The sequence below is a fragment of the Urocitellus parryii genome, chromosome 3, assembly GCF_045843805.1.
Source record: "Urocitellus parryii isolate mUroPar1 chromosome 3, mUroPar1.hap1, whole genome shotgun sequence".
Taxonomy (NCBI): domain Eukaryota; kingdom Metazoa; phylum Chordata; class Mammalia; order Rodentia; family Sciuridae; genus Urocitellus; species Urocitellus parryii.
Window position 1 is genome coordinate 209,290,700 of NC_135533.1, and position 26,525 is coordinate 209,317,224.

At 61.7% G+C, this 26,525-nt stretch overlaps 1 protein-coding gene across 2 annotated transcripts; it reads left to right on the plus strand.

Moving 5' to 3' along the window:
* Positions 1-1,318: 1,318 nt before the first annotated feature.
* Adgrl1 (adhesion G protein-coupled receptor L1) lies at positions 1,319-26,525 on the plus strand. Of its 2 annotated transcripts, XM_026399634.2 has the most exons (23): positions 1,319-1,439; positions 4,133-4,346; positions 7,878-7,987; positions 11,380-11,394; positions 14,813-15,613; positions 16,449-16,763; positions 17,281-17,384; positions 17,679-17,864; positions 18,179-18,217; positions 18,321-18,504; positions 18,804-18,926; positions 19,460-19,674; positions 19,930-20,100; positions 20,527-20,736; positions 20,807-21,027; positions 21,228-21,294; positions 21,732-21,823; positions 22,448-22,616; positions 24,511-24,639; positions 24,828-24,924; positions 25,020-25,148; positions 25,313-25,330; positions 25,783-26,525. In XM_026399634.2, exons 1-23 carry the CDS (start codon positions 1,370-1,372, stop codon positions 26,523-26,525), a joined length of 4,422 nt encoding a protein of 1,473 aa, XP_026255419.1. In that variant the 5' UTR covers positions 1,319-1,369. The 2 variants fall into 2 exon arrangements, with proteins under 2 accessions (XP_026255419.1, XP_026255420.1); XM_026399635.2 differs by lacking the exon at positions 11,380-11,394.

Consider the following 26,525-nt stretch of genomic DNA (forward strand, 5'->3'; position numbering starts at 1 on the left):
AGCCGAGGTTTGGGATTCATTCGACAAGTAATCCATCGCTGTGCGCCGGGTCTCTTCTAAAATATGGGGATGCGGTCATGAAGAAAACAATCCAGGATCCCTGCCCCGGGGGGAGTTCATACACCACTGGACAGTTACGTTTGACTAAGACCTGAAGCAGGGCCATGGGGTAGCTTGGCAAAAGTTGCGCGTGGACAAGAAAGAGCAAAGGCCCTGGGGCAGGGCCTGCTCAGAGAGAAATGGGGACTGGAGCCAACAGGGCCGTGGCAGGGGCCTCGAATATGGGGTAAAAACCACGGCTAGATCCTGGACGGAAGTGAGAGATTTGGGATATGTCAGCACTGAGACCCCAAGGGACAGGCTGGGCTAAGGGGGACTCTCGAGGACGGAGCCAGGGTTCCCACTCTGGAGGGCCCTTTCCAGAGAATTCGGGTTTCTAGCAAGTTCTTGGCAAGACCGATGGCACTGAGTGGGGGCTGCCCCTGGAGAACCAGGCTGTCGCTAGAGCAGGGAGCTGAGGGGGGATCTGGGTGCGCGTCTGGAGAGCGTCCACTGGGGACGGAGCAGCGGGAGAGGTGAGACCACGGAGTGGTCCCGGGGAGCAAGAAATGGGTCAGAACCCAGCCTGCCTGGGGTGGGAGCCGCCACACCACACTCACCCCTCCCCGGTCCCTCAGGGAGCAGCACCCGCCTCCCGCCCGCCTGCCTGTCTCCAGCTTACCCCGAGGGTCCCCCAGAAGGAAAGAGGGGACTCGGGTGTCCCTGGTCCCTGATCTGTGGCGCCAGCCAGCTGGATTCTAATTAGCTACCAGAGCAGGAGAGACAGGAAGCTGGGGGCCGGGGAGGGGCCTGGATCCCTGCCAAGGCCAGGAGGCTGCGGGGCCCCCACCCGGAGGATGCCCATGGCTCCCTCCTCGTGGGTGAGGTGCCTCCTGGCAGACATGGGCCGGGAGGGTCTGGGAATGCAGAGGGGCTCTGCGTTCCCAGAGGTAGGAAGCGTTTAGCACCTGTGACGAACCCATGAGCCACCAAGAAGCTTCCACAGGGGAAGTCCATCTGACCCGGTGGGGGCTGGAGGCAGGGACTGGGCAGCCTTCCAGCCGGGGGCAGCTTCTGCCGGATACAGAAGGTCCAGGCAGGAGCTGGACATGGCCCCTCTGGGCTGTGGGAGGGAAGCCCTCGGCCGACGGCAGGAGAGAAGGGGAGTGGCCCCGATACCCACTTCCTCTGGGGGACACCCCTGTCCCTGTCTCACTCCCCCTGTCCTCCCCTAGGCTGGTGGGCCAGGCTGTGGTGCCCACCTGGTGATGCGGGGCGAGGTCCTTCACTCAGGCCACTGAGAGCCCAGGACGTACCCCTGAACGCCGCCATGGCCCGCCTGGCTGCTGTGCTCTGGAGTCTCTGTGTCACCGCCGTCCTGGTCACCTCGGCCACCCAAGGTAGGTGCTGCTGGAGCCAGGAAGGGGTGGTGTCTCTCCCCAGCCAGGAGGGCAGATGGCATTGGGAAACCTCTTCTGGCCACCTGGAAAAGACCCCCAGCCCCACCCTGTGCCCAGGCCCCCCAGCCCGGCCAGTGAAGACGGGTGACTTCATACCATCCCCCGCTCCTCTGGGGGGTCCCCAGATCCCGCCAGCATGCCCAGTCGGTCAGCCCAGCCAGGGCAACAGGGGCCGTCTAAGGAGAGCCCCCTGGGATCAGGACACCCTGCCCAGGGGTGGCTGCTCGCCTCTCCCCCTCCCCCTCCCCCCCTCTGATTACATCGCCGAGACTCTCGCTGGGAGGAAGGCTTAATTAAAGCGTGCCCGCTGACGTTTATTTAAAAACAACTAATTACCCAGCTCGGCCCTGTGCCGGCCCGGGATCCTGCACATGCCACAATTAGTGCCCCGCGCCTGCCCGCCCACCCTCGCCATCACTCAATTACTGTCCCCGCTGTGGCCCCGGCAGGAGCAAGGGGCAAGGCCCGGAGGGAGGCCCAGGAAATGGGTGTCTGGCCTTGCCTTGTGCCCCTGCTTGCCCACCAGCCCTGTCTAAAGGGCACTGGCTGGAATCTGTCCCCTGGTCCCTCTGCCTAGTGGCCCTGTCCTTTAGAAAGCCACAGAGGTGGAAGGGACAGGGTCCAGTTGTGCCCAGGGCCTTGACCCTGGGCTGGTCAGCGAGCAGTGCCAGCTCCCCGGCACCGGCGTCCTCTGCCCATCTGGGTTCTGCCCGGCAGTTCCAGCTGGGCCAGGAGGGGCCGCCTCCACCCCCAGACCCATCTGAGCCAGCCCTCCACCCCCGGCCTCCCTCCCAGGGAGCTAAAATTAGACGAGGAAGCAGATGGTGCTCGAGGGGCACATGTAGAGCTTTCTCCCAACGGGACTTAACTCACCCCAAAAAACCCCAGGGCCCAGCCCTCGCCACCCCTTGGAGGCCCCGCTGCCTCTCTGCAGGGGGCGCTCCTGGCTCCACTGCCCGATGCACAGACTTTGAGAAGCCCCTCGCTGCACCCACAGGCGACGTCCCCATCAGCATCTGGGTCACCCCGTGCATTCACTTCCCCTCCGCACCCTCTCAGCCCTGGCCGGGACCAGTGTCCAGGAAGGTGGCTGTCCCAGGCTGGCCGTGCCGGGGCCTCTGGCCCGCACAGTCTGAACCCTTCCCCTCCCCCTCCACACCCTGCTGGCACACACAGCACCCTGGTCCCTCGAGAAGGTCCTGGGGAGGGGAATTGTTTCCATTGCTCCTGGTGGGGGCGGGCAGAGGCCCAGAGACTTGGGTGGCTCGGGGCCACCGGCCAGGCAGCAGGCAGCCGCTGAGCTAGGATTTCAAGACAGGCTGTTTGGATCCTGAGTCCAAGCTCTTGATCCCAGACCCAGCAGGATGCCACCCCACCTGCCCAAGGTGTGCTCCTGTTCCCTCCTCATCACGGTGACCTAGAGGGTTCCCAGGAAGACGGGCCCGTGGAGGACCAGCAGTGGCTGTCCAAACTTCAGCATGCCTCAGAAGGACCTGGTGGGCATGGTGCCCCAAAGGCTCCTGCTCTCAAATTTTGAGACCCGCCCAGGGTGGGACTCCCGGGCCACAGCGTTCCTGGTTGGGAGGCGGCAAAGCCAGTCTCTGTGGTTCTTCCAGAAACCTGAGCACAGGCCTGGTCCCCTGCTCTTCCCGAGACCACGTCTGACACCAGCTGCAAGTCTGGGGACCCCCGTACCACACTCAGGTCTGGTAGTTCACTAGAAGGGCTCACAGAACTCTCCGGAACTCACCGGAAGCCCACACTGCAGACAGTCAGACCAGCCTAGAAGAGGCCAGGAAAGTTCCACGCATGGAGCTTGCAGTGCCCCTCCCAGGGGACCGTGGACAGCACTGATTCCCCGTCACAGTGCGTGACAGTGTGCACAGTGTCCTGCCGACCAGGGCAGCATGGTGGAGCTTGGTGCTGGGTCTTTATTGGGGCTCCGTCATGTAGACGTGGCCAGCCGACACCGTGCCACCCGACCCCCAGCCTGAGTGGCATTGCAGTGGGCTCATCTGCTAGGGCTGCTGGAACATGGCACCACATCCGCGTGGTCAGCAGCAGAAAGGCCCGCGCGTAGCTCTGGAGGCCAGGAGGCCAGGATGAAGGGGTGGGCAGGGCTGGTTCCTCCCGAGGCCCCTGGCCTGGCTTACGATGGCTGCCCTCTCCTGGGTCCTCACATGGCCTGCCTTGGGTCTCTGTGCCCAGACTCTCCTTTTTTATAAGGACCCCAGTAGTATCGGCTGGGCCCGGGCCCACCCCAGTGGCCTCATTTTAACTCGATCACCACTGTGAAGACAGTCATGATCTGTCGCCTTCTGAGGTCCTGGGGATTGGGACTTTGGCGTGTGAATATGGGAGGTGGGGGACACAAATCAGCCTATAACAGCAAAACTCGCCCCTGGCCCCCGGCCCTCGGCCCCCAGGACAACTGGTGCTTCCTGTCCATCAGGGGAGGCTCCAGGAACCTGGAGGGCACGGCCACAGCCTCGGGGCCAGGTTCTCCCCCAGGGGCCGGCACGCGAGGAGCACCTTCCTAGCGCCAGCTCCAGGACCCAGCAGAACTGGAGGTGGTGCCTCCCAGAGACGGGGACCACAGGCCCCAGTGTGACGCAGCCCTGCCCTCCCCACAGGCCTGAGCCGGGCCGGGCTCCCATTCGGGCTGATGCGCCGGGAGCTGGCGTGCGAAGGCTACCCCATCGAGCTGCGGTGCCCGGGCAGCGACGTCATCATGGTGGAGAACGCCAACTACGGGCGCACCGACGACAAGATCTGCGATGCCGACCCTTTCCAGATGGAGAACGTGCAGTGCTACCTGCCGGACGCCTTCAAGATCATGTCGCAGAGGTGAGCGTCCCGCGTCCCCACCACCACCCGCTGGGCACCGCCGTGGCCTCTCGCACGCACTCACACCTGTCTCCTGAGCACCTGCTAGGTGCTGGCCCTCCGCAGACAGCCAGTGAGACCTGCCCTGGCTCCCCGCGCTGGCCTGTCCCCCCGCCTCGGACCTACGCCCACAAACACCGGCTCAGGCCCCCCACACCCGCCCGCCGTCTCCAGGAGCTCCAGTGGCCAGGCAGGTGGGAGCTGGCACAGGAAGTGCCAGGGCAGGACAGGCTGGGACGTCCATGCGGAGGGTGAGAGCCACAGGGCAGACCCCAGGGCAGGCAGGCTCCCCGGGGTGGACACCTGAGGCCCGCGTCGGGAGTGTGTGCCAGGGTGACGGCGGCAGGGTGCGGCCCTGTGTCTCCGAGCCTCTGTGTCTGTCACCTTGACGTGTGTCTGCGTGCTTGTGTGAGTGTGAGTGTGCGTCTGGGGGTGACAGGGCCTGTGAGCAGGTGTGTGTGACCGTGCCCTGTGTCTGGGCTCACGTGCTTCAGCGCGTCTGTGCTGAGCCTGCCGGATGGCGCCTGTCGGCAGGTGGACGTGTGTCTGAGCTGAATCCGTGTGACCATGAGGGACCATGTGGGACGTGTGTGTGTGTGTGTGTGTGTGTGTGTGTGTGTGTGGCTGGCAGGGTTTCTTTGAGTGTGCGTTTGTATGACTTGGGGTGTCCCAGGCGGGGGCACCATGTGAGCAAGACTGCACAAGCCACCGGGACCCACGCCAGGCCACCGAGGGCCAGGAGCTTTTCTTGCGACTCCCAGGCCCCCTCTCCCCAGCGCCCCGGGAGCGCCCGCTCTCCTCACCACCCTCTGGCTGCTGGTCAGGGCCCGGCCGGCAGCCCCCGAGATCAGTCAGACCCCACCCTTCCCTGCCCAGCCCCCGGAGCCCCACCTCCCCTGCTGCCCCTCGCTGCTCCCCACTGGCCACCGTCCCTGGCTACGGCCATGCCGCCTTGCTCCCCACCAGCACCAGGCAGCTTCCGGCCCGGGGTCTCTCTGGGCTTTGCACTTGCTGTGCCCTCTGCCTGGAATGCTGTTCCCTGACACCCAAACAGCCCTCACTGTCCCTTACTGTGGCTTCCTTACCTAACGGCCTCAGCGAGGCTTGCGGAGCCCCTCACCTGCAGTGCCCGCAGCCTCTCGCCCGGCCCTGGCCCCCCGGCGCTGCCCGCCATCCTGGCTTCCTCTGATATGATCCCTCTGTGTGGCGTTTCTGCTGCCTTCACTGGCTCTCCCCTGGGGACAGGAGAGTTTTGTCCATCGCCGCTGAGCCCATGGCCAGGTATACAGCAGGCACTCACTAAATGTTTGCCAGATGCCTGAGAGAATCGGGGTCACACACACCTGCTCACAGGCCCTGTAGTCTAGGAGGAGAGGGAGGGCGGGCCGGGCCAGCTCACTGGGGAAGGGTCATGGAGAGCCTCCAGGAGTGTCAGGAGGTGACAGGTGCAGTCAGGGGACTAGGGCAGATGGGCTGGCTGGAGCTGCCTCCATCCTTGCCACCACTCTGACCCTCAGTCCTGCCCCTCCTCCCTTCCCGTGTCCTGACGCGGCCTTTGCTCCTCCTGGGGGTCCTCGCCCCCGCCCTCCAGTTCTCCCCACTGACCTCATCCACGCAGCACCAGCTTCGGGTCTGGTGGCCTCCGCCGTCTCCGCTCCTGGCACAGTGCCTGCCTTGGTCACAGCCCCTGGGGTCCCTGGGGCCCAGGGAGCGTGGTGGGCCTCCTGAGCCACGTGTAGGGGATGTGGCGCCATCTCTGCATCTTTTCTCAGCCCCCGGCCGGCTGCTCTGCCGTCAGAATCCACAAACTCCTTGGATTAGTCAGGGGGATGGGTGGAGCTGCCAGCTCTGAGAGGCACCCAGCACAGCTGACCTCAACGGTTCCTTGTGGGGATGACCCTGCGCACCTGCTTCCCCCGTCCCGTGCCTCTGCGCCCGGAGCCCAGCTCTGTACGCATCCCTGCCCAGCCTCTCCTTGGTCACAGGTCCCTCCGGTTCTGGAGGGGCTGGGGTAGGGAATCTTAGCTGGAAGTGCCAGGAGCACTTTGTTTTTTATCCTTTTAACTAAGGCAGCGTGAGATTAACTAACTATTTTATGCATTTATTTGCTTAGTTTATTTGGGGGGTGGGAATTGAACCCAGGGCATCGCATATGCCAGGCAGGCGCTCCGACACGGAACTACACCCCCAGCTCTCTTTATTTTTAGCTGATCAAAATCAACCATTTTGAGTGAACATATTCAATGACATTTAGTACATTCGCAGTGTTTGTATTTATCATAAGACTCTTAGCCCTTTCTCTACTTAGTTCCAGAACATTCCATCACCCCAAAAGGGACGTTCTATCACCGGCACCTTACCGCTTACCCTCCGCTCCTGACAGCGGAGCGGCTTCCTCTCCCCGTGGATTGGCCTTGTTCTGGACGGTCCATGTAAACAGGTCACAGACTGTGTGGTCCTGGTGTCTGGCTTCTTTCACTCAGTATCGCTGTCAAATTTCCTCCTTGTCACAGCAGGGATCGGCATTTCCTTCCTTTGAATGGCTGAATAATATTCCGTTGCCTGGATGGGCCACTTTTCATGCCTTGGTCCCTTGGTGGACGTTGAGTTGTCTCCCTCTTTTGGTGGATGTGGGTAGTGCAGCTGTGAGCGTGTCTCTAGGATTTGCTTGAACACCTGCTTTAGGCCCTCTGGGGTGCACACCTAGCAGGGGATTGCTGGGTGACATGGAAACTCACTACTTTTGAGGCCAGTGTGATTGGACCCTCCCATTCCCTGTTCCTGCCCAGCCTCCCACCAAGACACTTAGCTCTTCCCAGTGACTGGTTAGGGACGGGACTACAGGGAGAAGCAGGGCTCCATCTGCTCCACATTATCATGAAGCCTCTCCATCCCTTCCTGCCCAGCCTAGACCTGGCCTTCTCTACGGAATGGGGACTTTCTCTCTTAGGAAAGGGTACAGACGACAGTGAGAAACATCTCCTGTTGCTGTTGAACAGGGTTCCCTGAGAAGCCTGCAGGGCGGGGGCTGAGCATCTCTCCTGGCTGTCCTGGCTCAGATCGTCCCAGGAGCACTGCCCGAGGGTGGGACGTGTTCATGAGGTGTGCTCGGCTACACAGCCACACACCGGGGCCCTTTGACAGCGAGCGTGCTTGCAGACCCGCTTCACGTGTGTTTCCCTTCCGTGAACGGCGCAGGGACTTTAACAGTTAATCTAGAGAAAAACTCCAAGGACGGAACAGAGCCAGAGCCAGGACGAGAGTGCTGAAGGGTGGCTCTGGGGTGACTCCTCCACCCCAGCCCTGAGCATGATGCTGAGGCTGAGAGGAGGCGCAGCGGGTGTGCTGGGGGCAGGCAGCGCCCGGGGGGACCTCCAGGCCTGGTCTCATTCCCCTGCACCTTCCTGATGTGAAGGTGTCCCTTCCTCTCCCGACCGGACCCCCCCCCCAGGTCTGGCTGCTCCTCTCTAGCTCCTCCTCTCTCCTCCGCAGGTGCAACAACCGCACCCAGTGTGTGGTGGTCGCTGGTTCCGACGCCTTTCCTGACCCCTGTCCTGGGACCTACAAGTACCTGGAGGTGCAGTACGACTGTGTGCCCTACAGTGAGTCATCTTGTTCCTCATGCGAACGAACGCGGGCCCTTCCCCACGGAGCAGCAGCAAGGAGGTGCCCTCTCCGGCACACGTGTGCACATCTGGGAGGGTCAGGCACAGGGTGACAGCCAGCCTGCCCCTCCCTTCCCACACATGCGCACCTCTCCTCGACACGCTCATCCACACTGTGCCTGCTCCCCCCTGCCCCACAGACCGCTCCTTTTTCAACCGTTACCCTGCCCCCTCACCCCACTGCTTCCTTGTCCCTCGCCTGTTGAAGCCCTCCTGTGCCTTCCTGGCACACTCTGTCACTCCTTTAATTTCTTGCCTCCCTCTTCACATCGCTTCCTTTTCCGACCTCCCTTATACACCTGCTCTTCCCTCTCACTCACCTCCCTTCCTCTTTCAACTTCCTGTCCTTTCTCACGTTCCCCCACATGCCCCAAGTCCTGCCCCTCCCCAGTCATGGAAGCTGGACTCTACCCCTAGAGACAGATTACCCTCTGAGACCTAGTGACAGAGCTGGTGTGAAGGGTGGGAGACCACTTTGACAGATTCCTATCTCCTGGTTGGTTTGCCCATTACAATGATAGCATTTCCTGTCTGCAAAGGAAGTGCTGCCATGTTGGATTGAGAGCTGCCCTCGGAAAGCCTGAGGAAGGGATCTGGGAAGCCAGGAGCCTGGCTGTCTTGCACCTGGATAAGGGGAGCAGACAAAGACAGGGTCTCTCCTCCTCAGCACCCCACCCTAAACATAACCCTCCTTTCCTGCCCTCTCTCTTCCCTCCCTCCTCCCCATCACCCCTTCCTCTCTTCCTCCTCACCTGGCTTCACAGAGCCAACCTGGAGATAGGGTCTCCAGGCAGAGGGGGGAGGAGGCAGGGCCACCAGGGTGTCTGAGTGAGGGAGGGCAGGGGAGCAGGAGACCCTGTGACTCTCCCTCCTCTCCCCTCCCACCCTGGCCTTCCTACCCCCAAACCTTTGATTTCTCCTCGCAGGTGACACACGCCGCTGAGGGAAAACTGGATCACTTATGTGCTTCCGTAACTTTCTTCTTTTAGTTCTCGCCCTTTCCTTTCAGCGCCAGAGGCCTTCAGCCACGTCTGAGGGGGATGTCCATCTGCTCCCTGAAGCCTCCCCACAGCACTGGGGACACCGCCCACCCCCGAGGCTGGGGCAGCAGGGTGGGAAGGGGGAGGCAGCCAGCGTAGAACAGGGGGGTGTCAGGTGGGCTCGAGGCTCAGCTGGGCTCTAGACTTTTCTGGCTCTGAAACCTGGAGCAAATGACTTAATTTCTCTGGGCCTCTACAGAAGGAGGCGTGAGTCCGGGAGATCATGTGAGAAGCTCCTGGCCCCAGGCCGGCCGCACGGTCCGCTCCCAGGAGCAGAGTTTTGAGTGCCGAGTGTAAGCTCCCCGAAGGCAGAGGCTTCATCTTCACCCCCCAGCGCCCAGCCCTGTGCCTGGCTCCAGATGTGCTCAGTAATGGTACGACGCTCCCCCGCCAGCTGAGCCTCCTCATTCACCTGTGACTGTGGGAGAGGGGGTCAGCAGCTTCCCCAGTGCTTTGAGGAGTAGAGAGAATGTGGGAGGGCAGCCTCTGTGTGTCCCAGGGCTACTGCTGACAGTTGTGTGGCCTGGACCCTGGGGTTTCCCGTCACTGAGCCTCAGCTTCCTCATCTGTAGACAGGGTTCGTGAAGGACTGCCTGTGAGGCCCCCCACCGCATACTTCCTAGAACCTGATGCGTGCTGGACACCGAGGCATAGTTTTGTTGCGACTGCTCATGACCTCGTACCAGTCACTCTTATTGCTATGGCAATACCAATAGGAATAGCAACAGACGGTGAGCTCCTCCCGGAGCAGGCGAGATACAGGGCAGGGAGAGCTCCCGGGTCCAGGCAGAGTCCAAAGCAAGAAGAGGCCACTCAGGTACCGAGAAAAAGGGAGACCGCTCCAGGGCCTGGTGAAAAGGGGGCTTAGAGATGTCCTGGAGCTCAGTGCCCGTGAGTGTGGTCCTGGGACACCACCCCCAGAGACCGGGATCCAGTGACAAGGCACAGGGCAGGGGCAGCTGATGGGACCCCCTGGGTGTCCCGGGCAGGGCTGGCCACGCGCGCTCTGGGCAAGCAGAGCTGGTGGGCTGAGCTGAGCTAGCTGCCGGCCCCAGAAGAAGGGGGCTGGAGTTTAGGGGCACCAAGGCTAAGTGAGAAGCCAGGGGGGCTGGGAACTTGTCCCCAATCCTTCCCTGAGCACGTCCTGAGTGCCAGGCTCTGGGTGAGGCGCTGGGAAGGGAGTCCAACTCCGCCCCTGCTCAGGCCTTCAGAGGGGGCCAGGGACGCCGAGCCTGGCGGGGAGCAGCCTGGGCGCCTGGCGGCCCTGGGCGTCAGAGGCTGGGTGACTCCAGTGCTGGTGAGGGTGGGTCAGGGCTGGGTGGTAGGGGCTTCCACGGGGAGGGGACGCTGGATGTGTGAGGACCCAGGCCACTGGACTAACGCTTGTTTTGCTTTGCAGCTGAGCACAGTCTAACCGTGCCCCTTCCTCCCCCAGGTGCCGCCCGCCCACCGAGGGCAGCGGGCAGGCGCGGAGTTCTGGGCTCCCGGGCCCTGGGTGGGCTGGGCAGAGAAGCTGAGCCTGGGGCTTGCCCCCAGGGGAGTGTGGGAGCGTGTCTGCCCCCCATGTCCTGCCCAGTCTGTGTCCTTCACCCCCATTCTCTGCCTCTGTCTTGCCCACCCGGCCTCAGAGGCCTGGAGGCATCTGCCTGTCTGCCTCTCTGTCCTTCTGTGTCTGGCTCGGCCGCCCTCTCTCCGTGTTTGTTTCTGAGCTGTGAGGGTTGCGGGAAGGCAGCTGGACTTGGGTGAGGCCTGTACTAAGGGGAAGGAGTTCAGCCTGTTCTCTTGGCTGGGAGGGGGTGCCCAGGCCCCAGGAAACACTGAACCCCTTACCCTACCGGGCCCCTGGTTCTAGCAGGAGGGCAGCAGGTGGGGTGGGAGGGGAGCCTCCTGGCTCCTCCACTCCCCAGTGCCCCCCAACCAGAGCCCACCCCCCAGCTGGGACTCCCCCCTGCCGCCTGCACTGGGTGCCTGCACTAGGGCTCTCTCCTCCGGCCTGCCTACACCCTGCCCTGTGTCTCTCTGTCTCTCCCCTCCCTGTGTCCTCCCGTCCTCTCTGACTGTCTCCCCAGCACCCTCTGGCCCCACTCTACCCCAGAGGAAGGGACTGGGGGGCGGGGGCTGAACTGGTGCTACTGAAGGGGTTGGGGAAGCAGGAGCGAGGAAGGACAGGAAAAGGGGGCGTGTGGCCAGAAAAGAAACAAAAGCAATTTAATCTCTTTTTTTTTCTCTTTTTTCTTGCACATTTTTTTTTCAATTTGTTTTCTCTCTCTCTTCCGATGCTTAAAGTAGAAGTGGAGCAGAAAGGTAAACGCACTGTTGCCAATGCTAACCCCTAACTCACACTTTGTTCCACCCGTACCATACTCATGTGACCCGCCCCTCCCGGCCCTTTCTTCTCCCCACCCCCACTCGGTCCAGTTGCTACCCCCTCCCCAGGGGGTCCTCCCGGTGGGGCCAGCCCTGGCCATCTCCACCCTCCAGATACCCGCGGCAGCTCCTCTCTGAGCTCTGGCAGGATCCTCTCTGCCTCCCTCTCTCTGTCTCTCCTGTCCCTCCTTCCTGGTCCCTGGCCTTTGCGGGGACCTGGCCTCTCTCACTTCTTTTGCCTCCCTCAGGAGAAGTGTGTAAGCATCCAGGGTGGGGGGGAGGGCTCCCTTCCCCAGCCCCCCACTGGGCACCGGGTGAACTCTCCCTCTCCTGTCTCTCTTTCCTTCTCTCCCCCTCCCCCTGGCACCTTCTGCAATGTGTTCCTGGTTCAGGGAGGTGGGCTGGAGGGGACACTTTGTTTTCCTCCTCTTTCTTGGGCTCCTGTGGCTTAAGATCTTCTGGTTGGCGTCTCGAGGCCCAGAGCTGTTGTGGAGCACGGAGCACCAGTCCTCCCGTCCCGCCCCACCCCCGCCCTGGCCAGCTGGGGTCCTGTCCCAGGGAGGGCTGTCCACTGTCCGCAGTCCCCAGCCCCGGGAGGGGGCAGCCTGCCAACACGGGGAGGGGCGGGGGCGGGCCTCCTGGGGAGGGCGTGCGGGTGGGTGTTCTGTCTCTCTCACACTTGCGAAGCTGCAGTCAGGGTTTCTTCTGGGCTGTTGTGGTCAGAGGACCAGGGAGGGGCGGGTGGGGGCACAGTCGTGCACCGGGGACTTCCACAGGCACCGTAATTTCTTGCAGAGAGCTCTGGGTGGACGGGGCTCTCTTTTGGGGGGGTGCTATGGCTTCAGGGTTTCCAGGGTGGCATATTGGAGATGATCATTTCCTCCCCAGGAAGTTTCTAGAAACTGAAGTTCTAAGGTGGACGGCAGAGGCAGGGATGAGAGGGCTTTTTAGGACCCTTTTGGCCTTGAAATTACGGTGGTCTGTGGAGCATCCCCTGTGAGGGAGGTGGGGGTCCCTCTGAGCTGCTCCCCTCCCCATCCCACGCCTCCCCCATCTCAGGCCTGGGCTGCTGCCGGGCTCCCCCCTGCCCTCCCCCTCCCGCTCTCTCCTGGAGGCTCCGCCCACTGCACCGGCCACTCTTCTTGCAGGCCCTTGGCTTGGAAACCGCAGCACTGGATCTCTCCTCTTGCGGGGGTGGGCTGGGACGGGGAGGGGAGAGCAGGTGTTGGGAGCTTGGTGCTGGGAGGGGTCCTTGCTGTCCAAGGCCCCAGGCAGACCCTTCCTCGTCTCTCCCCCTTCCCCGGGGATGACCTCTAACTGTGTTTTTCCTCCCCTGACCCCCTCTGACCGCTCAGGCTCTGAGACCTCCCAGCATCCCCTTCACACACACAAATACGTGGGCCCGGTTGCCACACACCTGGCAGGAGGGCTGGCAGGGGTCCCAGTCGGGCAGAGGGAGACCCTGGGGCACAGAGGAAGAGGGTGAAGGCCAGGTGTGCTGGACAAAGGGTGCAGGTCCACCTGCCAGGACCTCAGGAATAGGGAGGTGGCTGGGCCCCAGGACCCAGGCCAGGGTTGGTCTGGCTTCAGCCGGCTCTGGGCCCCAGGCTCCACTCCTCCACAGAGGGGATGTGCTCCTGGCAGCTCTGTGCCTGGGGACTCCAGAGCCAAGCTGTCCCCATGCTGTGAAGGGAGGGCTGCACACGCCCCACCCTTGCTGAAGAGCAAAGGTGGAGGTGGACACCAAGGAACAGCTCCAGCCCCAGCCCCTCTGGTCACTGGGGTTGTCCCACAGGATGTTGCCAAGTCCTAGCCCTCCCTGTCCCCCTTGGGGCCAGCTGCTTTGGTGACAGGCCAAGCAGGAGCAGAGAATTCACTGCAGACCCCATCCCAACCCTGAGCCCCATCAGCCTGTTCTGCTAGCAGGGGAGAGGCGGGCGCCAGCCTTCCTGGACAGAGGGCCATCTGGCCCCGCTGGACTCTGGGAGGAGGAGGAGGAGGGGCTTGGCCTCACTGACCCGATGGATCAGTAAGGGATAGGCTAGCAGCAGGTGGTGCTGGGATGCGAGGGGCAGGGCGGGCAGGCCAGCGGTGGCCAACGAGATGCAGTTGAGGTTTTCCTCTTTTCAGGGAATGGGGGGGTGGGGCGGGGCCCCCCACCTTTCTGACATCAGCGCTGCCTTGGTCCCTCCTCCCGAGCCGGGGATGGTCGCAGGTAAATCGGGGTCCGGGAAGGGGAGGCGGTGGGGCTGGTGGGGGTGGGCTGGGTCTTTATCCTAGCACCTGGTTCCCTCCCTTGCCCCCTCCAAGCTGGACCTGGGACTGCCCCCCGAAGGGACCCTCAGTCGGGCCTGGGCCTTGGAGTGAATTCTCTGCTCACCCCTCTCTCCTCCGCCAGCGCTAACCCTTTCTTCCCAGGTGGTCTCCGCGCGCCTCCCTCGGAGCCAGGACTTCATGGAGCCCCCCTTGTCTCTCTTCCCTCCGCGCAGCTCTCCTCTCCCCTCCCCTCCCCAACTCTCCCGGGAGTCCCGTCACTCTCCATGTCCCCACCCACCCCCACACCCTGTGCACCAGTGTCAGTGTCTGCTGCTGAGCCCAATCCCAAGAGAGACCCTGCCGGCTGGGGGCAGGGCTGGGTACCCTGAGGGAGGGGCTGGACTCCTCCCTAGCCTAGCCGGGACTGCCTTGGCTACCAACTTCTGGGGTACTGGGTGGGTGGGGAGCACAAGATGCATCAGGAGCTCCAGGACAGTTGGCGCCCCATGCCTCCCCAACCCTGGAGTGGGGATGCTCCTGACGCCCACAGTGGTTATGGAAACACCCATCTACCTTGCAGCTTTTGCAGGAGGAAGAAGGTGTAAAACCAAGTAGTCTGTCCTGGTGTGGTTGGTGAAGGATGGGACCCCGGAGCCCAGCTCTTCCATGGGGGCAGGGAGGAGGGACAATGGCCAGGGGCTGACCCCTGGAACCGCAAGGCCATGAGCCACTGCCATAGGGAGAATCCCCCTCCCCTTCAATCACACCAGAACCAGCTCTGGGAGGGGTCTTGCCAACCCCCTCATCCCCAGCCTGTGGGGTCTCTAGCAGCCAGGAAGGGAAGAGGGCACTGCCTCCCTGCACTAACCCTGCTCTTGATGGCCTCCAGGGTGACAGCTCCAGGGACAGGGGCAGCTGGGCAGGGCGGGGGTCCCAGCCCAGAAATCCCCTTCCCATCACCAGCCCTACCAAGCAACCATGACTGCAGCAGCAGGAGGGGACAGCCTGCCCCCCCAGCCCTGTGACCAACTTGCCTCTCTCTCCTCTCTCCCCCCTCTCGCCTCTGCTCCTCCATCTCGCCCCCACCTGCCCGACCCAGTCTTCGTGTGCCCAGGGACGCTGCAGAAGGTGCTGGAGCCCACCTCTACACACGAGTCGGAGCACCAATCAGGCGCATGGTGCAAGGACCCTCTGCAGGCTGGTGACCGCATCTATGTCATGCCCTGGATTCCCTACCGCACGGACACACTGACCGAGTACGCCTCGTGGGAGGACTATGTGGCCGCGCGCCACACCACCACCTACCGGCTGCCCAACCGAGTGGACGGCACGGGCTTCGTGGTCTACGACGGCGCTGTCTTCTACAACAAGGAGCGCACGCGCAACATCGTCAAGTACGACCTGCGGACGCGCATCAAGAGCGGGGAGACGGTCATCAACACCGCCAACTACCACGACACCTCGCCCTACCGCTGGGGCGGCAAGACGGACATCGACCTGGCTGTGGACGAGAACGGGCTGTGGGTCATCTACGCCACCGAGGGCAACAACGGGCGGATGGTGGTGAGCCAGCTCAACCCCTACACGCTGCGCTTCGAGGGCACGTGGGAGACGGGCTACGACAAGCGCTCGGCGTCCAACGCCTTCATGGTGTGCGGCGTGCTCTACGTGCTGCGCTCCGTGTATGTGGACGACGACAGCGAGGCGGCCGGCAACCGCGTGGACTACGCCTTCAACACCAACGCCAACCGCGAGGAGCCCGTCAGCCTCGCCTTCCCCAACCCCTACCAGTTCGTCTCCTCTGTCGACTACAACCCTCGGGACAACCAGCTCTACGTCTGGAACAACTATTTTGTGGTGCGCTACAGCCTGGAATTTGGGCCACCGGACCCCAGTGCTGGTGAGGATGGCTCACTCCTAGGCCAAAAGCTTTGGTCCCAGGGTATGGGGGCCGCCCGAGGTCTTGGGGATCTGGAGGTGGGCTCAAACGTGAACCATGGAGATAAAACAAAGAAAGCACTTCACAGTTGTTAACTTATGTGATGCTCATGGTAGAGAACACAGGGATTGTTGCCCCCATTTTACAGACAAGGAAACTGAGGCACTGGGAGGTTAGGGGACTTGCTGACCTGAGGGTTCGAACCCAGGAGTCTGGGCTCCTAACCACTGAACTGCACTGCCTACGCCAGGGAGCTTGGGCACATTTTGCCTGGAGCCCTTGGGTCCCCAGTATCTGTAAAGCGGGACGGAGTGGAGCTGCTGATGGTCAGCAGGGCCAAGGTCCATCTGCAGGTTCATTTCACCCCCCAGCTGTCCTGCTCCAGCCCTGAGCAACCCTGGGGCTCCAGGGAGCCTTACCTAATCCAATATCTTTTGCAAAAGGGCGGGGACTCAGGCCCCCAGAGGGAAAGGGGTGTCACCAGGTAACAGACCAGAGCCGGCTAGAACGGAGGCTGTGTTCAGCCCCTGCTGCCCTTCCTCCTGCGCTCCCTTCTGACTGGAGCTTCCTCAGACCCAGAGCACACGCGTGCATGTTTGGTGCCTTTTGATGCTTGACACAGTCCCATGAACATAGGGGACCTCTGTGAGCACAGAGGCCAGGGGAGGTGGGCTCCCAGACCAGGTGGGCAAGACCTCCCACCTTATCAAGTGAGGAAGGTGCTGGGATGGCTGGGGACGATGGGCCTGGGACCTGAGTCTGGGCTGACCCTGTCTTGCACCCCTCTGCCTTCCAGGCCCAGCCACTTCCCCGCCCCTCAGCACCACCACCGCAGCTCGGCCCACGCCCCTCACCAGCACGGCCTCACCCGCGGCCACCACCCCGCTCCGCCGGGCTCCCCTCACCACACACCCAGTGGGCGCCATTAACCAGCTGGGACCAGACCTGCCTCCAGCCACAGCCCCCGCCCCCAGTACCCGGCGACCCCCAGCACCCAATCTGCACGTGTCCCCTGAGCTCTTCTGCGAACCCCGAGAGGTACGGCGGGTCCAGTGGCCGGCTACCCAGCAGGGCATGCTGGTGGAGAGGCCTTGCCCCAAGGGGACTCGAGGTGAGTGTTGGGGCTGCGGCCACCTGCTAAGGCTGGCCAGGGAGGAAGGGGACTTGCAGCTTAGCACAGACGCACTTGCCTGTCTTCCCTCTGGAGTGGGGCTCTGAGGACAGGGCCCAGTCCCCCCACCCTGCGGGCACAGCAGCAGCTCAGTCAGGTGCCCTGGCGTCACCTGCAGGCCTGCGGCTCCTGGCCTCAGGCTGAGGTGGAGTGGCCAGTGGCAGGACAAGCAGATGAACATCTGAAGTGCCCAATGCGGCAAGGACACATGCTCTTGGGACTAAGTGGGGGAGAGGCTTCATGGAGCCAGAGTAGGCTTTGCTGGAGGTTCTAGCTCTGGTAGGCAAAGGCAGAAGAGGCGCTACGGGAGAGGGGGGGCGCGTCGCCGTCTGGCCTGCCTCACGCCTGTGTCCTTGCCCCTCACCTTCTCCTCACCTACCCACGCCCCACTGTCTCCTCCTCTCCCCATCCCCTTCCCTTTGGCTCCCCTGTCCGTCCTGTCCTTCTGTCCCTACAGGAATCGCCTCCTTCCAGTGTCTGCCAGCCCTGGGGCTCTGGAACCCCCGGGGCCCTGACCTCAGCAACTGCACCTCCCCCTGGGTCAACCAGGTGGCCCAGAAGGTACCAGCAACCGCTGCCCCTCAAAGGCAGGCACATTTACTCGGTTCCTGGGCCCTGGACAGTTGAATCCAGGGCCCAGCAGGGGTAGAGGGAGCCACTGGGGAGACAGGGGACGGCAGCCCTGGAAGGCAGGGCTGAGGGCTTCCCTCCTGGACTAGAGATGGGCAGGGAGGGGCTGGCTGGGAGGAGGACCAGAGGGAGGGAGGGGAGGGGTGGGGCGTGTGGAGAGGAGATGTGGGGGCGTGGACAGCTCCTGACAGACCTGGGGTCCCTCTTCCTCCCCACCTCACGCAGATTAAGAGTGGAGAAAATGCAGCCAACATAGCCAGCGAGCTGGCCCGCCACACCCGGGGCTCCATCTATGCCGGGGACGTCTCCTCCTCTGTGAAGCTGATGGAGCAGCTGCTCGACATCCTGGATGCCCAGCTGCAGGCCCTGCGGCCCATCGAGCGCGAGTCAGCGGGCAAGAACTATAACAAGGTGGGGCCCCTGGCAGGGCTGAAGGACCATGTCCCCAGGGGCTCCCGAAGTGGCAGAGCTGGTACATCCAAGTGGGGCAGCAGCCCCTCAGCACCTTGTCAGAGAGGAAGGACCCCAGGGGCCCTGGGTGTCATTCCTGGGCTGCCCTGAGTGGTCCTGGGGGTTGTGGGTCCCTGAGGAATGTCTCTTACTGAAGACCTGGTCCCAGGTTCGTGGTAGGAACAGAAAAGTGGGCTGCCTGGGCCCCAGTGGAAGAGGGTGGGGTCAGGGCAGCGGTGCCTGGGGCTGGCCTGACCCGCCTCCATCTCTCCTAGATGCACAAGAGAGAAAGAACCTGCAAGGACTATATCAAGGTGAGACACGTGGGCTCACACCGTGAGGACCAGAGGCTCAAGCCAAAGGGAAAGGGCATGGATGCGGAGAGGAGGTGACTCAGTGCTGTCCTCGCCCATGCAGGCTGTGGTGGAGACGGTGGACAACTTGCTCCGGCCAGAGGCACTCGAGTCCTGGAAGGATATGAACGCCACGGAGCAGGTCCACACGGCCACCATGCTCCTGGACGTCCTGGAGGAGGGCGCCTTCCTGCTCGCGGACAACGTCAGGGAGCCTGCCCGCTTCCTGGCTGCCAAGCAGAATGTGGGTGAGTGTTGCTGTCACCCCAAGGGTGACATCATCTGACCATCATCCAGGCCCCACATCCCAGCCACTTCTACCTTCCTGGTCCCTGTCCCGTGGCCGGGCGTGGGAACTGGAACAGGACTCCCAGTCTGACTCCGTCCCCACCACACCTGTGAACCTTGCACCCTGGGGCCTGCCCAGCCCAGAGCCATGGGAAGAGGCTGGTCTCCCTGGCCCTCGACCTTGGGTCTCATGCGACAGCCTGAGCCTGTCTGAGTACAGAGCTTAACGGTGTGCTCCCTGCCACCCCCATCCCCTCAGTCCTGGAGGTCACTGTCCTGAACACAGAAGGCCAAGTACAGGAGCTGGTGTTCCCCCAGGAGTACCCCAGCGAGAACTCCATCCAGCTGTCAGCCAACACCATCAAGCAGAACAGCCGCAATGGTCAGTGTCCCTGACGGGGTTCAGGTGGGGGGACCGCGCGTACCACTCGGCCCTCCAGCCCTGCGTTAGCTCTGTCAGTCTGTGAAGGGCGTAGGTCTGGAACCTCCGTTAGGCCTTACGTGCTCAAACTGGCGTAGAACCTCAGGGATCTGTGGGCCCTTAAAGCCCTGTGGAGCCCTGGGTCTGCAGGGCTGCCTCCTGGGCAGCAGCCCACCTGGCCCTCAGATCTCAGAGAGGACTGTGCCATTGGGGACTAAGACTCAGAGAGGATAGGGGCTCGCCCCAGGTCACACGGGGAGTAGGAGTGGGCCAGACAACTGGCCCTGTGTCCTGGCCACCATGCTGCTGCCAGACTGCCTAGAGCCGATCAGTGGTCTCGTGGAGAGGGCTCCCTGAACCCGCCTGCCTGTGCCGTGGCCTGCCTCAGCGCTCCCGTGGCCAGCATGGCCGAGGGCTGTGGAGCCAGTCGGGGTGCCAGCCGAGGCCTGCCATCCCATCCCACTATCCCATCCCACTGTGCCTGTGCTCCCCAGGGGTGGTCAAAGTTGTCTTCATCCTCTACAACAACCTGGGCCTCTTCCTGTCCACGGAGAATGCCACGGTGAAGCTGGCGGGCGAAGTAGGCACAGGTGGCCCCGGGGGCGCCTCCCTGGTGGTGAACTCCCAGGTCATCGCGGCCTCCATCAACAAGGAGTCTAGCCGCGTCTTCCTCATGGACCCTGTCATCTTCACCGTTGCCCACCTGGAGGTGAGCGGGGCATGCCCTCCCTCCCTGGACTGCACGTCCCTCCTACCGTGCTCACCGCCCCCCCCCCCCAGGAACAAGCTGTAGCCCCCCTTGAACCACCCTCAGACCCCGATCTTAGCAGCTTGGACCATTTCTCCTCCAAGGTCTGACCATCATCCGGGGCCCCATGTCCCAGGCACTTCTTCCTGGTCCCTGTCCAGTGGCCGGGCTGGGGGCTGGAACAGGACTCCTGGTCTGACCCCCACCACACCACAGGCCAAGAACCACTTCAACGCTAACTGCTCCTTCTGGAACTACTCGGAGCGGTCCATGCTGGGCTACTGGTCGACCCAGGGCTGCCGCCTGGTGGAGTCCAACAAGACCCACACCACGTGTGCCTGCAGCCACCTCACCAACTTCGCTGTGCTCATGGCTCACCGAGAGATCGTAAGCTGGCCGGCGCTCTGCCTGGGGCTGGCCCGGCTTTGCATGGCATCCTAGAGCGCGCAGCATGGGCGGTGCTGGGAAGGCCAGCCTCGTAGGTGTGGGGGGCCGCCAGTCCTGCCTGGGGCGTGAGGCCAAGCATCTGGTTCTCTCTGGTCATGGTCCCACCTTCTCCCAAGACACTCTGGAGAAGCAAGTTGGTGTCACCTTTGTCATCTCTCCACAAGCCTTCCAGAGCATGAAGTGAGCGCGCCGCCTGCAGAGGGGTGGGGCTCGCAAGGTGGCTGGGTGGACGGCACTGCAAGTCCCTTTGACCCACAACCTTGCCGGGACCTTGCCCACAGCTGGCGCCTGGCTGAGCCCTGAGCATGCCCCGTGGTGTGTGCAAAGCCAGAAGCCCTGAGCATGCCCCCTGCTCCTGTCCCCCAGTACCAGGGCCGCATCAATGAGCTGCTGCTGTCGGTCATCACTTGGGTGGGCATCGTGATCTCCCTGGTCTGCCTGGCCATCTGCATCTCCACCTTCTGCTTCCTGCGGGGCCTGCAGACGGACCGCAACACCATCCACAAGAACCTGTGCATCAACCTGTTCCTGGCCGAGCTGCTCTTCCTGGTCGGGATAGACAAGACTCAGTATGAGGTGGGCTGGGCCCGGGCCGGGGCGCGGGGGGGCACCTCTGGCACGCCCTCACCTGTGGTCCTCCCCGCAGATCGCCTGCCCCATCTTCGCCGGCCTGCTGCACTACTTCTTCCTGGCCGCCTTCTCCTGGCTGTGCCTGGAGGGCGTGCACCTCTACCTGCTGCTGGTGGAGGTGTTTGAGAGCGAGTATTCCCGCACCAAGTACTACTACCTGGGGGGCTACTGCTTCCCAGCCCTGGTGGTGGGCATCGCCGCGGCCATCGACTACCGCAGCTATGGCACCGAGAAGGCGTGAGTGTCCCACTGTCATTCCCTGGGTTTCCCCCACCTGGCTCTCTGCTCAGCAGCACCTCTGGGCTAGGTCTCTTGGGCCAGTGGCCTCTGTCCTGGTGCTAGAGGCTGCAGCCAGCAGAGTCTGGCCTCCCAGGGTCGGGGGGGGGGGGGGAAGTGCCTCTTGAATTCTCTCCACTCTGGTCTTATTTCCTTCACAGCTGCTGGCTGCGAGTGGACAATTATTTCATCTGGAGCTTCATCGGACCCGTCTCCTTTGTCATTGTGGTAAGTTGGACAGTAGCACTGCCAGCACTGGGGCTCCTTCCTTCGTCCAGGCTAGCCTTGACCCCTGCCCTGAGAGGTGCTAGTTTGAAAGCCATGTCAGAATTGAGCAGCCAGGGGCTGGGGACATAGCTCCACGGGTAGAGTGCTTGCCTTATCCTGCACAAGGCCCTGGGTTCAATCCCCAGTGCCACAAAAAAAAAAAAGAGCAGCCAGCCAAGAGCACAAGGCAGACTGGCAATTGTGACCTAAGCCCCTGGTGTATGGCAGGCTGTGTCCTGTCCTCTCAGCGCCTAGGCAGTCAGCTAACTGCAGTACAGCAATGACTTTGGGGTTCTCCAGCAGGAGGCCCTGAAGAAGAGGGGTTGAAGGTAAGGCTTGAAGGCCTCAGCTCAGTAGGGGGAACCCTCACCAGCCCCTTCCCCTTGCACTGCCCCCAGGTGAACCTGGTGTTCCTCATGGTGACCCTGCACAAGATGATTCGAAGCTCATCTGTGCTCAAGCCCGACTCCAGTCGCCTGGACAACATTAAGTGAGTCTCTTCTCCTCACACCCCTGCCCTGGGGCCCCCACCATGGGCCTAACCTCTCCCAGGGTTTTCTGAAATGTGATTTTAAATATCAAGACGGATGGGTTCACTTTGTGCCTGCTTAATGAGAAATCACAGTGATAGCCCTTCCAGCCCTTGCCATCGGGGCCGTAACTGCCAAGGGTGAGGCCAGGTTCAGAACATGAGTCCAATTGAAGGCAATTGAAAGAAAAATAGAGAGAGGGTGTAGCTCAGTGGTAAAGTGCTTGCCTGGCATGCCCAAGGTCCTGGGTTCCATCCCCAGTACTGGGGAAAAAAAGAAAAGAAAAATGGGCTATAAAATGTAGTTTAAGTGGTTTGGAAAAATTACCAAAATGATTCAACCATCCAGGGAGTGACTGAGGTCTGCACACTCTGACTTGGATCAGTGCTTCCCCACCAGGCCCGGCTGGGTTAGGAGCATGGAGGTCTGTCTATTCAGCTCCAAGCTGGATCTTTGCAAATAGTGCCCAGCCCACCCCAAAGCCCCTCACACCACATGGGGGCATCAGGGCTCTGGGGGAGGCCTGGGCTACAGCTGTCTCTCCTGGAGGGTACTTTGACCTGTCTGTACCCCCGCATCCCCAGATCCTGGGCCCTGGGGGCCATTGCGCTGCTCTTCCTGTTGGGTCTTACCTGGGCTTTTGGCCTCCTCTTCATCAACAAAGAGTCAGTGGTCATGGCCTATCTCTTTACTACCTTCAACGCCTTCCAGGGGGTCTTCATCTTCGTCTTTCACTGCGCCTTACAGAAAAAGGTGAGATCGGGGCCCTGGGGTGGAGATCCTCAGACTTTTCCAGTCTCAGGTGAGGCAGGCAAGGGCGAAGGGAACTCAGGCACCTCTTTGAGCCTCCAGTGTGTATCACAGGTGCAACAGCTTAGGAGCGAGAAGGCAGGACAGACAGCTGGCGGGCTCGCTCCCACTAGTGTGGGGCCCACGGTGGGAGACGACTGGGCACCTTCCAGACGGAATGTTCCCTCTTCAGTAGTTCTAGAAAGAGCTGTGAATTCTGTGGTGATAGAAAGGTCCGTTTTTAAATAAATGTGTTAAAATCTGGATCTTAAAAAACATATATGGAGGAGAGAAGAGCAGCGAGGAAGTTTGGAGATGGGCTTGCAGGCGGCACACTCAGGCCAAAGTCGAGGCACTGAGCCGAGGTGCTTAGGCTGCATCCTGAAGGCAGTGAGGGGACATGGTCAGGTGGTTGTTGGGCTGCGGCGGGGGACAGCAAGGTCGTTGGGATAGTGGAAGCAAGACCCTAGAATCCCTGTGCAAGGGAAGTTGACCCTCTCTCTGCTCCGCTCAAAGCCATCCCGTGGGCTGGGGGCGGGGCTCAGTGCTAGAGCCCTGGCCCAGCATGCACGAGGCCCTGGGTTCCACCCCACCCACTAAAACACACACACGCACAGAAGCCTGTCGGATGGCTCGCCCAGACAATCATCCTGGAGTCCTTGCATGGCAAGGTCCTCACAGGGACCCCAGGCCCATACGTTGGACCACCCCTGTTGGCTCCCTTCCCTTCTGCCCTCACTCACTTCTACTTTCCTGGTCACCTAGATAGGACCCTCCTCCGGACGTGGCCCTCTTCCTCCCTTGGCCCGATGTCCTTCCCCAGGTATCTGAGGGTCTGCTACTTATTTTTTGGCCAAGACATCTGATTCGTAATGAGGCCTCCGCGGTCTATTTCCACGCACACTAATACACACGCGCCAGCACTGCCCAACCCCCTTCCCAGCTGCAGTTCTCTCCATGGCGCCTATCTCTGTCTGACACGCAGCATGGCATTCAGGTGCCCCTCTGTGTCCCCGGGTTCTGCATCTGCAGATGTAACCAGCCGCCCATGAAAATACTCGAGAAAAAGAAACTGCTCAACATGTACAAGCTTTTTGTTGTTATGCCCTAAACAATACACTAAAATGGCTATTTACGTAGCACTCACATTGTATCCCAGTGTTATAAGTAATCTAGGGATGACTTAAATATATGTGAGAGGGCTTGGGGATGTAGTTCAGCAGTAGAGGGCTCGCCTAAGCGGCCTGAGGCCCTGGGTTCAATGTATGTACATATATGTATGCATACGTGTGTGTGTGTGTGTGTGTGTATGGGAGGATGTGCGTAGGTTATGCAAATACTATGCCATTTTATATAAGGGATTTAAGTATCTGCTGATTTTGGTATCTAAGGAAGGTCCTGGAACCAATCCTCCAAAGATACCAAGGAACAACTGGTGTTTATATTTTTATCCACATTCTATCTCTGTCTGCTAAGATATAAGCACTGAGAGGTAGGGATTTGTTCCCACTGTGTGCTTTACTTTTCCAGGGGCCAAAACTCTGCCTGGCACATAGCAGATGCTCATTAAAGAGCTGCTGAGTTTGTGAATGAATGAATGAGAAATGGTTAGTGGAGGTGGAGAAAAGAAGATAGGCCCAAGTGAGAAGAGAGTGAGAGAAAGTGCGAACGGTTGGCTTTTGGGGGACAGATGACAGCAAGTTTTCTGTGGCCTGCCAGGCACTGAAACAGGGAACATACCCTCTGGGAGCTCAGTCTCTGGACTCCCAGGGCAGCCTGTTCTCCAGCCACCCTGTGGTGTCTGGATGACAAAGGAGGTTGGCATCTCCTGACAGCTGACAGTCCCCTCATCCCGCAGGTGCACAAGGAGTACAGCAAGTGCCTGCGTCACTCCTACTGCTGCATCCGTTCCCCACCAGGGGGTACTCACGGCTCCCTTAAGACCTCAGCCATGCGAAGCAACACCCGCTACTACACAGGGACCCAGGTACTGGGGCAGGGCAGGGCAGGTCACCAAGCAGGACTCCCTGGGACTGAGTATTGGAACTTAGAACCCAAAGGGCAGGGGAGTGCCCGACCTGGGTCTTCGATGGCGTTCATCTGGAAAGCAGTCTCAGAGTGATGCTGGAGGGTGGGTGGCCCTAGGACCCCCTCATGTCTGGGCTATGTTCCCAGAGCCGAATTCGGAGGATGTGGAATGACACCGTGAGAAAACAGACGGAGTCCTCCTTCATGGCAGGCGACATCAACAGCACCCCCACCCTCAACCGAGGTGAGAAAGCAGCCTTCTGTCCTGGCTCCTGTCCCTTAAAGGCTCTTGGCCCCAATGTCTTGGGGCTGCCTTGTGACCTCTGAACCCTTGGGCAGGTACCATGGGGAACCACCTACTGACCAACCCTGTGCTGCAGCCACGTGGGGGCACCAGCCCCTACAACACCCTCATCGCCGAGTCAGTGGGCTTCAATCCCTCATCGCCCCCTGTCTTCAACTCCCCAGGTGAGGGTGCTCTGAGGCCGAGCGCTGGGGGAGGCAACAGCCCAGCGGGGAGGCCGCCTGGGGTTTGGTCCAGGGGGGTCCAGTTGAGGCCCCTGGACTTGGGCTTAGACTCTGCATTCTAACTCACTCTCACCTCCTCCTTCTCTCCTGGTTGGCACCTGCAGGGAGCTACCGGGAACCTAGTAAGTATGACTCTTTATGGTAACTTTTCCAAAGTGGGCAGAGGAACAATTAGTGGCCTTCTCAGGTGGTCTCCCTTAGGGACGAGGAGAACTCACAATGCACCCCTGCCCAGCACAGTCTGTGGCGTGGCCACCGAGTGGACGTGGTCATGGTTTGGGCCTTCCGGTGGGGAATAAAGGTGATCAGGTTCTGAGCACAGTTAACCAGGCCTCCACATACTGCAGAGATTCTGAACCTCCAGTTGGGAGGGGCCCCCCAACTTACTGCCGGGCTGTTGTCCCTGTGGCAGGTGAGGAAGAGAGGCAGTGTGAAACCGAAGTCCCCAGGGGACAGGGGCGAGCCAGGGAAGACCCAGTCCAACCAAGCTTCCCCTTCTCCAGTGACTGCACCCTTCTCCCTGCCGAGGCAACCAGGCCCCTCGTCCTCCTGACCTGCCCCTTCTGCCCTGCAGAGCACCCCCTGGGAGGCCGGGAAGCCTGCGGCATGGACACCCTGCCCCTTAATGGCAATTTCAACAACAGTTACTCCTTGCGAAGTGGGGATTTCCCTCCAGGGGACGGGGGCCCAGAGCCACCCCGAGGCCGGAACCTGGCCGATGCTGCCGCCTTTGAGAAGATGATCATCTCGGAGCTGGTGCACAACAACCTGCGAGGCAGCAGCAGCGGGGCCAAGGGCCCTCCGCCACCTGAGCCCCCTGTGCCACCTGTACCAGGGGGTGGTGGCGAGGAGGAGGCCGGTGGGCCCGGGGGTGCTGACCGGGCAGAGATCGAACTTCTCTATAAGGCCCTTGAGGAGCCACTGCTGCTGCCCCGGGCCCAGTCGGTGCTGTACCAGAGTGACCTGGATGAGTCAGAGAGCTGCACAGCGGAGGATGGCGCCACCAGCCGGCCCCTCTCTTCCCCTCCGGGCCGGGACTCCCTCTATGCCAGCGGGGCCAACCTGCGGGACTCGCCCTCCTACCCGGACAGCAGCCCCGAGGGGCCCAGTGAGGCCCTGCCCCCACCCCCACCCGCACCTCCTGGCCCCCCCGAAATCTACTACACCTCACGCCCACCGGCCCTGGTGGCCCGGAACCCCCTGCAGGGCTACTACCAGGTGCGGAGGCCTAGCCACGAGGGCTACCTGGCAGCCCCAGGCCTCGAGGGGCCAGGGCCTGATGGGGATGGGCAGATGCAGCTGGTCACTAGTCTCTGA